Raw genomic sequence first — 11952 nt, 5'->3', positions numbered from 1 at the left:
ACCAAAATGTACTTTTAAGTATCAAAAATAAAAGTAGGCTACTCATCCAATAGAATAACTCCTTACACAGAGTTTTATTATTATTATTTATTACACGGCTTTGTTGAATACTCCATTCTGATGGTCGATCACGCCGTTCTACGGTCTGTTATTTCTTTATAACAGGCCGTTGCTATGTATAACAGGCCGTTGCTACGTATAACAGACCGTTGCTACGTATAACAGACCGTTGCTACGTATAACAGGCCGTTGCTACGTATAACAGGCCGTTGCTAGGTATAACAGACCGTTGCTACGTATAACAGGCCGTTGCTACGTATAACAGGCCGTTGCTAGGTATAACAGACCGCTGCTACGTATAACAGACCGTTGCTACGTATAACAGACCGTTGCTACGTATAACAGGCCGTTGCTACGTATAACAGGCCGTTGCTAGGTATAACAGACCGTTGCTACGTATAACAGGCCGTTGCTACGTATAACAGGCCGTTGCTAGGTATAACAGACCGCTGCTACGTATAACAGACCGTTGCTACGTATAACAGGCCGTTGCTACGTATAACAGGCCGTTGCTACGTATAACAGACCGTTGCTACGTATAACAGACCGCTGCAACGTATAACAGACCGCTGCTACGTATAACAGACCGTTGCTACGTATAACAGACCGTTGCTACGTATAACAGGCCGTTGCTATGGACGCAGTTCTGATGTCGGACTCTGGAGGACCATTTTTGTGTTAAATTATTGATTTCTTCAGGAATTAGCCGTGTAATAATCAGGATAACGTACAGCTAGCGGGTCAACCATAATTTAGGTTGTATGTGAAATATGAATCTTCAACTAACCAGTAACTTTGCTCACCCTTTGTTTTAATATGTATAAAAAGACTCTGCTTTGAATAATAATAGTATTTCTGTTTAGATCTAAGGTGAGCTCAGAAACGTTCCTCCTTCAGCAGATGGAGGTGAAGCTCCAACGGGAGGAACAAGAAGTAAAACACATTTCTGACTGGAGGGAGACGTTAAGTACACACTACCTGAGTAAATGTACCACCACTGGCCAGCTGCTGGTTTAAAGAGCTGGAGACCGTTTGGTTTATTGACCATTGTCAAGGACGTTGTGTTTTTATGAGGCGAGTTGATGCCAGGCCGCCACCGCCTGGCAGAGATGAAGATAAAAACGCCGCCATAAACTACAAACAGCAGAATTCACTGCCAGACTTCCTAAATCAACACCAGAGTCTGGACCAGTAAACAAGATCAGGGTTTCTTCACGTCATCGTGACGCAAAGTTCACGCCGACTTCAATCTCTGCGTGAAAAAACGCCGCCCTCTGATTCATTTGAATGAGGCCGGTCCGGCACCAGAACGTAGGTTCATCCAGCGAAACCGTGAGCGGCGTTCAGACTGACAACAACACAAAGAGCTGCATTGTTTCAGGTACAGGTGAGACATTAAATACCATCCAGGAAGTCCAGTTTGCCTTTCTATACGTCCTGTCATCATCTACATCTTGTTGTCGTCTACATCCTGTCATCATCGCATACGTCCTGTCGTCGTCGCCTACGTTCTGTCGTCATCACCTACATCCTGTCGTCATCGCCTACGTCCTGTCGTCATCGCCTACGTCCTGTCGTCATCGCCTACGTTCTGTCGTCATCACCTACATCCTGTCGGCTGCGGCTACATCATGTCGTCGTCGCCATCCTGTCGTTGTTGCATACGTCCTGTCTTCGCCTACATCCTGTCGTGGCCTACAGCATGTCGTCTTGGCCTACGTCCCGTCTTGGCCTACGTCCCGTCGTGGCCTACGTCACGTCTTGGCCTACGTCACGTCGTCGCCTACGTCCTGTCGTCGTCGCCTACGTCATGGCGTCGTCGCCTACGTCATGGCGTCGTCGCCTACGTCATGTCGTGGCCTACGTCACGTCGTGGCCTACGTCGCGTTGTCGTTGCCTACGTTCTGTCGTCGTCGTAATGTGGGTTATGTTATAATGTTATAACGTTATAATGTGGGTTATAACGTTATAATGTGGGTTATAATGTTATAATGTTATAATGTGGTTTATAATGTTATAATGTTATAACGTTATAATGTGGGTTATGTTATAATGTTATAATGTTATAACGTGGGTTATAACGTTATAATGTGGGTTATAATGTTATAATGTTATAATGTGGTTTATAATGTTATAATGTTATAATGTTATAATGTGGGTTATGTTATAATGTTATAATGTTATAATGTGGGTTATAACGTTATAATGTGGGTTATAATGTTATAATGTTATAATGTGGTTTATAATGTTATAATGTTATAATGTTATAATGTGGGTTATGTTATAATGTTATAATGTTATAATGTTATAATGTGGGTTATAACGTTATAATGTGGGTTATAATGTTATAATGTTATAATGTGGGTAATAACGTTATAATGTTATAATGTGGTTTATAATGTTATAATGTTATAATGTGGTTTATAATGTTATAATGTTATAATGTTATAACGTTATAATGTTATAACGTTATAATGTGGGTTATAATGTTATAATGTGGGTTAGATCAAACAGTAGTTTCTATTATCAGCACCTTAACACACCTGTCAGCAGGTCGATGATCTGACATAAACTAGCTGGTTCCAGTCGGTGATATTGACATTAATCAGAGTGATGATGCCGTCTGGAGGATCATCTTTATTATTGGTAAAAGATGAAGTAATTCAGACACAATGAAAGCACTGTCTAAAAAATGACATCATATTTTACACAGAGCTCGTCCTTGTCAACAGATCAAATGAGAACAGTAGCAGAAGATATCCACAGGATCCGGCCGCACCACGACTCCGCCGAGGTTCTGCCGAGGCTCCGCCGCTGTTTCAGTGTCCACTGGAAGTTTCAGAAATGTTTCAGCGTCTGTGCCTAAAATACACATTTATGATACAGTTCAGAGTTGTTCTACAGACGTCTTTCTTACAAGCACATTAAAGTTACGTCATGTCGTCCTCAACTACGTCCTGTTGCCGTTGCCTACGTCCTGTTGCTGTCGCCTATGTCCGGATCGCCTATGTCCTGTCATCATCGCCTACGTCCTGTCATCATCGCCTACGTCCTGTCATCATCGCCTACGTCCTGTTATCATCGCCTATGTCCTGTCGTCCCCTACGTCCTGTCATCGTCCCCTACGTCCTGTCGTCACCTACGTCCTGTCGTCCCCTACGTCCTGTCGTCCCCTACGTCCTGTCATCATCGCCTATGTCCTGTCGTCACCTACGTCCTGTCGTCCCCTACGTCCTGTCATCGTCCCCTACGTCCTGTCATCTTCGCCTATGTCCTGTCGTCACCTACGTCCTGTCGTCCCCTACGTCCTGTCATCGTCCCCTACGTCTTTTCATCGTGCCCTACGTCCTGTCGTCACCTACGTCCTGTCGTCCCCTACGTCCTGTCGTCCCCTACATCCTGTCATCATCGCCTATGTCCTGTCGTCACCTACGTCCTGTCGTCCCCTACGTCCTGTCATCGTCCCCTACGTCCTGTCATCTTCGCCTATGTCCTGTCGTCACCTACGTCCTGTCGTCCCCTACGTCCTGTCATCGTCCCCTACGTCCTGTCGTCACCTACGTCCTGTCGTCCCCTACGTCCTGTCATCATCACCTATGTTCTGTCGTCACCTACGTCCTGTCGTCCCCTACGTCCTGTCATCGTCGCCTACGTCCTGTCATCGTCCCTTATGTCCTGTCATCGTCCCCTACGTCCTGTCATCATCGCCTTTGTCCTGTTGTCCCCTACGTCCTGTCATCATCGCCTACGTCCTGTCATCATCGCCTACGTCCTGTCGTCGCCTACGTCCTGTCATCGTCGCCTACGTCCTGTCATCATCGCCTACGTCCTGTCGTCGCCTATGTCCTGTCATCGCCTATGTCCTGTCATCATCGCCTATGTCCTGTCATCATCGCCTACGTCCTGTCACCATCGCCTACGTCCTGTCATCATCGCCTACGTCCTGTCATCATCGCCTACGTCCTGTCATCATCGCCTGCGTCCTGTCATCATCGCCTACGTCCTGTCATCGTCGCCTTTGTCCTGTTGTCCCCTACGTCCTGTCATCATCGCCTACGTCCTGTCATCATCGCCTACGTCCTGTCGTCGCCTACGTCCTGTCATCGTCGCCTACGTCCTGTCATCATCGCCTACGTCCTGTCGTCGCCTATGTCCTGTCGTCGCCTATGTCCTGTCATCATCGCCTATGTCCTGTCGTCGCCTACGTCCTGTCATCATCGCCTATGTCCTGTCGTCGCCTACGTCCTGTCATCATCGCCTATGTCCTGTCGTCACCTACGTCCTGTCGTCCCCTACGTCCTGTCATCGTCCCCTACGTCCTGTCATCTTCGCCTATGTCCTGTCGTCACCTACGTCCTGTCATCGTCCCCTACGTCCTGTCATCGTCCCCTACATCCTGTCATCGTCCCCTACGTCCTGTCGTCACCTACGTCCTGTCGTCCCCTACGTCCTGTCATCGTCCCCTACATCCTGTCATCGTCCCCTACGTCCTGTCATCGTCACCTACGTCCTGTCGTCCCCTACGTCCTGTCGTCCCCTACGTCCTGTCATCATCGCCTATGTCCTGTCGTCACCTACGTCCTGTCGTCCCCTACGTCCTGTCATCGTCCCCTACGTCCTGTCATCTTCGCCTATGTCCTGTCGTCACCTACGTCCTGTCGTCCCCTACGTCCTGTCATCGTCCCCTACGTCCTGTCGTCACCTACGTCCTGTCGACCCCTACGTCCTGTCATCATCACCTATGTTCTGTCGTCACCTACGTCCTGTCGTCCCCTACGTCCTGTCATCGTCGCCTACGTCCTGTCATCGTCCCCTACATCCTGTCATCATCGCCTTTGTCCTGTAGTCCCCTACGTTCTGTCATCGTCCCCTACGTCCTGTCATCATCGCCTACGTCCTGTCATCGTCGCCTACGTCATGTCACCATCACCTACGTCCTGTCATCGTCCCCTATGTCCTGTCATCGTCCCCTACGTCCTGTCATCATCGCCTTTGTCCTGTTGTCCCCTACGTCCTGTCATCGTCCCCTATGTCCTGTCATCATCCCCTACGTCCGGTCATCATCGCCTACGTCCTGTCATCGTCGCCTACGTCATGTCACCATCGCCTACGTCCTGTCATCATCGCCTATGTCCTGTCATCATCGCCTACGTCCTGTCATCATCGCCTACGTCCTGTCATCACCGCCTACGTCCTGTCACCATCGCCTACGTCCTGTCATCATCGCCTACGTCCTGTCATCATCGTTTACGTCCTGTCATCATCGCCTACGTCCTGTTATCATCGCCTATGTCCTGTCGTCCCCTACGTCCTGTCATCGTCCCCTACGTCCTGTCGTCACCTACGTCCTGTCGTCCCCTACGTCCTGTCGTCCCCTACGTCCTGTCATCATCGCCTATGTCCTGTCGTCACCTACATCCTGTCGTCCCCTACGTCCTGTCGTCCCCTACGTCCTGTCATCATCGCCTATGTCCTGTTGTCACCTACGTCCTGTCGTCCCCTACGTCCTGTCATCGTCCCCTACGTCCTGTCATCTTCGCCTATGTCCTGTCGTCCCCTACGTCCTGTCATCGTCCCCTACGTCCTTTCATCGTCACCTACGTCCTGTCATCCCCTACGTCCTGTCATCATCGCCTATGTCCTGTCGTCACCTACGTCCTGTCGTCCCCTACGTCCTGTCATCTTCGCCTATGTCCTGTCGTCACCTACGTCCTGTCGTCCCCTACGTCCTGTCATCGTCCCCTACGTCCTGTCGTCACCTACGTCCTGTCGTCCCCTACGTCCTGTCATCATCACCTATGTTCTGTCGTCACCTACGTCCTGTCGTCCCCTACGTCCTGTCATCGTCGCCTACGTCCTGTCATCGTCCCCTATGTCCTGTCATTGTCCCCTACGTCCTGTCATCATCGCCTTTGTCCTGTTGTCCCCTATGTCCTGTCATCATCGCCTACGTCCTGTCATCATCGCCTACGTCCTGTCGTCGCCTACGTCCTGTCATCGTCGCCTACGTCCTGTCATCATCGCCTACGTCCTGTCGTCGCCTATGTCCTGTCGTCGCCTATGTCCTGTCATCATCGCCTATGTCCTGTCATCATCGCCTACGTCCTGTCACCATCGCCTACGTCCTGTCACCATCGCCTACGTCCTGTCATCATCGCCTACGTCCTGTCATCATCGCCTACGTCCTGTCGTCGCCTATGTCCTGTCGTCGCCTATGTCCTGTCATCATCGCCTACGTCCTGTCGTCGCCTATGTCCTGTCATCATCGCCTACGTCCTGTCGTCGCCTACGTCCTGTTGTCTGTTGCATGAACTAAAATGTTAGTTAACATTATCTAACAGTTTTAGCTCGTGTTAAATAAACTAAGATGCCCGTAACGTTACTGCTCAGCTCTGACTGTCCAAAGATCCTGATTAAAGAGATTAAAATATGAATGTGACGTACTTCAGTGTATTGTTACTATCTGGATTATGACGTGTCCAGTCTGAAGCTATTGTCTGTTAACCTGGTAAAAGAGACCAGAGCACCCCCCCCCCCCCGCAGCTGTTAACCGTCTTCTTCCTAAAGAGGCTACTTAAAGACAGATTAGAAGTAATACTACAGTGGAACCTTTACTTTAACTGCAGATGGGTTACTTTATTTCAGTTATGCAAAAGCTTACAGCAGTAAAACAGTAATATCAACCAGATGTTATAATTACGTAATCAATTACAGAATTAGTCAAACAAAATCAATTCTATTCCTCTCATAATGTCCCTGTTGCTGCTCTACTCACGACCTCCCTGGATTCTGGGAAAATAAGTCCAAAAAATCTCCAAAGAATAGGCGACAGCATCTGTCCCGGAGGACGAAGTGTGAAGAGGACGGGCTCAGTGCTTCAGGGCAGCGAGAGACGGAGACTCGGATCGTTCCTCGGTTCCTCAGTCAGAGCGACGCGATCGATGTCGACTCCTCGGGTTCTGATTCTTACTCTCCCGATGGACTTCCTTCATTAGATCGCCGGTGAGCACCAGGTCGACCAGGTGGAGCTGCCGATGGCGTGATCACCTTTGCGAGCGCAAATAAGTACATTCATGGAAGTTCAGTGTCTTATGTCGAGGTCCACACTACACCAGAATCCAGCTGATTCTGGTCCCGGTTCCTCCTGATGATAGTTTGATGGTTCTACAGATGATCTTTCCAGATGTTCCTGTGGTGTGAGGTACGTTAAGAGTGTTTTTTACGTCCCACGATCGGCCTCTTAAGTCCATCCTGGTCGCACCGATCTCAACCCCGAGGACAGCCGATGATGCAGTCATGTGCAGAACGACAGCCAATAGAGAACCAAGCTGACTGAAGCAGGAAGTCGCTGTGATGGCGGCTGCGGCTAACGCATGAGTTAACGCATGAGCTAACGCATGGCCTACGCATGAGCTAACGCATGAGCTAACGCATGGCCTACGCATGAGCTAACGCATGAGCTAACGCATGAGCTAACGCATGGCCTACGCATGAGCTAACGCATGAGCTAACGCATGAGCTAACGCATGGCCTACGCATGAGCTAACGCATGAGCTAACGCATGGCCTACGCATGAGCTAACGCATGAGCTAACGCATGAGCTAACGCATGGCCTACGCATGAGCTAACACATGAGCTAACGCATGAGCTAACGCATGGCCTACGCATGAGCTAATGCATGAGCTAACGCTAAACGTGGAGCATAAGGTAGCAGTGAGATGGAGCTCAGAGATGGAGGAGCAACTTGTTGATTAGTGTTTATTTAACGTGTCTCCATGACTTCATCCATCCTTCATAAAAACTAACATCACTAATTCTTCCCGCCCGCCGTCGGCCATGTTTGTTCACACTAAAGTCACGTTTGATCGCCAGAGATTTAGTGAGATTTCTGTGTTTTTTAGTCGGGACTCTTGTTGTTGATGAATGAATGTGTCCTGATGTTCTCACTAAGGAAAACACTTTGTTCTTATTTCATGAAAAGTGCTCTATTGTCACGACTCCAGCCAGCTTCTAGTCATGTTCATACTCTCTGATACCACCGACTCTCTGACTGAGACAGTCTGCGTTAACCCTTAACTCAACCAACTCGTTGTTAATCTCTCATTTCAGCCTGAGACCCTGACCGACATTACTGTCTATAAGAGGTCCTATCAGGCTCAGTTTTACAGCTAGAATGAATATACTGGTATCATAGTAAACTATAAACCCTGATAAATCCATTGGTACCAATGTCAGACTAGCTGGTCATGAAGGAGGTTAAATAACGCTCCAAAGTTACGCTAAATTTTGGCAAGGAAAAACTGTCTGAAAATTGTCAGTAAAAATGTAAAAAAAAAAAAAAAAAAAAAAAGTCAGAAAATTGTCTAAAAGAAAGGGTCAATTTTGGCGAAGAAAACCTGCTATGTCCATTTTCAAAGGGGTCCCTTGACCTCTGACCTCCAGATCAGTGAATGTAAATGGGTTCTATGGGTACCCACGAGTCTCCCCTTTACAGACATGCCCACTTTATGATCATCACATGCAGTTTGGGGCAAGTCATAGTCAAGTCAGCACACTGACACACTGACAGCTGTTGTTGCCTGTTGGGCTGCAGTTTGACATGTTATGATTGGAGCATATTGTTTTATGCTAAATGCAGTACCTGTGAGGGTTTCTGGATCAATATCTGTCATTGTTTTGTGTTGTTAATTGATTTACAATAATAAATATATACATACATTTGCATAAAGCAGCATATTTGCCCACTCCCATGTTGATAAGAGGATTAAATACTTGACAAATCTCCCTTTAAGGTTCATTTAGAACTCATACAAACATGTGTGATTAATCACGATTAACTATTGTAATGGTGTGACAGCCCTAGTTACCTTATAAACTCTTTATAAAGGCTAATGTATTAGAAAACTGAACCAGCAGCAAACTTAGCTGACTGGCCTTTTGGTTAACATACTTTATATGAAAATAACAATATATACAAACTCCACTGCCATGATTTCCCCTTTACAGTATTTTCATTAATAATAATTGGTCTGATCAGCTTAAACAATAAATAACCCTCACTACTTGCAACATGTCTTGCAGCATGTCTTGCAGCATGTGTTTTTGCGGGCGAGAATCACTAAACCTGCCACGACACTTCCCAGTGCTCCACCCGCTAACGCTCCCGCTACAGCTCCTATTGTAGACGTCACCTCACCACCGCTAACAAGATACCCCATCAAACATCCAACAAGTATCCCAAAATAAGCACTATTTTGAATACTGCCTAGCATGACTTCTCCTCCTCCTGCTGCGTTTCGTACCTTCGCGGAGGCTATTTCAGCCTCTTGGAGCATCTCCGCGGTGTAGATGCTTCTTTCTGTTGCCTGAACCCGTTCGTTGATCTTCAGCAGCAGCTCGGCAACCTGATCGGGGACCTGATCGGCAACCTGGTCGGGGACCTGATCGGCGTCCTGATCGGCGACCTGATCGGCGACCTGATCGGCGTCCTCCACTGCTTTGTTAAAAACATGGCACCTCCAGTCGCACTCTTCGATCAGGTTGTGGAGATTTCTGTTTGATCGAATGCAGTCATCCCTGGAAATATCTTTCAGGGCATCTCCGTAGGTGAACAACACCATAGCGTGAGCCATCGTGTTTTTGCCGAAAGTGCTGCGAATGATTTCCACCACTCTCTGTTCTTCGCTGGTGTATTTATCCTTCATCCTCAGCACGATCAGGAACACGTGAGGACCAGGTTCGGCAAGTGAGATGGATTTCTTGATCTCTCTCACCACCTCCTCGTCGGTTTTATCAGCGTTACACAGACCCGGAGTATCAACAACAACCACATGTTGTGTGCCGATATTCCTCGTTTGCTTCTGGCACTTGGTTGTGATGGCGGACAGACTGGGCTCTGAGCGGAAGAGATTTTTCCCGCCCAGGATGGTGTTTCCTGAAGCACTCTTTCCAACTCCGACCTTCCCGAGCAGTACGATCCTCAGCTCTGGCTCTTCATCTGTTGGGACAGTTTACAGACGTTAGACGAGTCAAATACACAAATCTATCTGATCGTTTATCTAAAGGAACAGTTCCAGATGTTCAGATTGATGCCACTCTCATGTCTGTACAGTAAACATGAAGCAGCCGGCGGTTAAGCTTGGGATACACTGTACGACTTTAGAGATGTTATTGTGCACTCCTGCTCCTCCTGTACGAGTAGATCGTTTATAATGTAAAGCCACAGCTCACGATTTAGTCAGCCATGACCTGAGTGACCGCGCTGTACAGTCCGATCGTCAGCCACGACCTGAGTGACCACACTGCACGGTCCGATCGTCAGCCACGACCTGAGTGACCACGCTGTACGGTCTGATCGACAGCCACGACCTGAGTGACCACACTGTATGGTCCGATCGACAGCCACGACCCGAGTGACCACGCTGTACGGTCCGATCGACAGCCATGACCTGAGTGACCACACTGTCTGGTCCGATCGACAGCCACGACCTGAGTGACCACACTGTACGGTCCGATCGACAGCCACGACCTGAGTGACCACATTGTCTGGTCCGATCATCGGCCATGTCATCATGCAATTTACTTGTAAGATAGATGAGACCACAGAGGAGTAACAATATTAGAAGAAGTAATTTAACTGTCTAAACCTAAAGAAGTTGTAGTTTTGTAGCTTAAACGTAAAGAAGGTGTAGTTTTATTGTCTAAACCTAAAGAAGTTGTAGTTTGGTTGCCTAAATCTAAAGAAGTTGTAGTTTTGTTGTCTAAACCTAAAGAAGTTATAGTTTTGTTGCCTAAACCTAAAGAAGTTGTAGTTTTGTTGCCTAAATCTAAAGAAGTTGTAGTTTTGTTGTCTAAACCTAATGAAGTTGTAGTTTTGTTGTCTAAACCTAAATAAGTTGTAGTTTTGTAGCTTAAACCTAAAGAAGTTGTAGTTTTGTTGCCTAAACCTAAAGAAGTTGTAGTTTTGTTGTCTAAACCTAAAGAAGTTGTAGTTTTATTGTCTAAACCCAAAGAAGTTGTAGTTTTGTTGCCTAAACCTAAAGAAGTTGTAGTTTTGTAGAACTTTGACTACAGTCTATGAACTATGAAGCCTTTTGTAAACAAAATAAAATGATATCATGATAAATTAAATGAATGAATCTGTAGACTTTTCGCGGACCCCTGGGGGTCCCCGGCCCCCACTTTGAGAATCACTCCTTTAAGGAGCATGTAAACGTACGTTATTAGTAACTCATTGTCCCTCAAAATGTCTTTGCACAGCACAGATGTGTCGGCGCTGGACACCATCTGGCACCTCACACGCCTTGTTTTGCCAACGAGTGTGAGGTTATATTGGCCTGCAGGAGGACAAAGTCAAACACCTATTATAATTTATGTTCTATGACTCCGTGGGGCTTTTTAAAAAAAAAGAAATTGGTAAATCTGTGGACAAGTGTGATACTGTGGCATTGTGATGAACATGACATGTTTAATTTCATCATGCAATTTCAAAGTTGTAGTTTTATTGCCTAAACCTACAGCAATTGTATTTTTTTCTTGCCTAAATTAGATTAAACTTTATTGCCATTGCACACAGTACAAGTACAACAAAATGCAGTAGTAAACATAAAGAAGTTGTACAATTGTACATAAAGTTTTATTTTATAATATTCATCAATAATTATAATAATAAAAGGTAAAGTAACAGTTATTTAAAATGTAGTTAATACCATAATAACAAACCATGAAATTGTAATCAATAATGTTTTCTAATTATTAGTAATGCTCTAATTTATGTGGTTTTAACAGGTTATTGTTGCACACATTATAACATGTTATACAGTATAAGTATTTGTTAATGATTTGTAAACCTTAAAGAAAATGTTTGTAAAACATATATAAACATTACTCAGA

General features: G+C 46.5%; 1 protein-coding gene across 4 annotated transcripts in view; it reads right to left on the bottom strand.

Moving 5' to 3' along the window:
* Positions 1 to 2686: 2686 nt before the first annotated feature.
* LOC119502315 (GTPase IMAP family member 7-like) overlaps positions 2687 to 11952 on the bottom strand; it is a 40189-nt gene continuing 30923 nt past the window's right edge. The window contains exons 2-4 of one of the 4 annotated variants that reach the window (XM_037793204.1): positions 9537 to 10057; positions 9363 to 9464; positions 2687 to 2922 (exon numbers count right to left, since the gene is read on the bottom strand). In XM_037793204.1, coding sequence (XP_037649132.1) covers positions 2899 to 2922; positions 9363 to 9464; positions 9537 to 10057 — 647 coding nt within the window. In that variant the 3' untranslated portion in view covers positions 2687 to 2898. Of the gene's footprint in view, positions 2923 to 9362; positions 9489 to 9524; positions 10058 to 11952 lie in introns of all 4 variants that reach the window. The other 3 variants (XM_037793203.1, XM_037793202.1, XR_005210042.1) reach the window with 3 other exon arrangements.

This window comes from Sebastes umbrosus, chromosome 14 (genome assembly GCF_015220745.1).
Source record: "Sebastes umbrosus isolate fSebUmb1 chromosome 14, fSebUmb1.pri, whole genome shotgun sequence".
In the NCBI taxonomy this organism is placed as follows: domain Eukaryota; kingdom Metazoa; phylum Chordata; class Actinopteri; order Perciformes; family Sebastidae; genus Sebastes; species Sebastes umbrosus.
The sequence above is the reverse complement of the archived record's forward strand: the minus strand, read 5'-3'. Positions and strand labels throughout refer to the sequence as shown.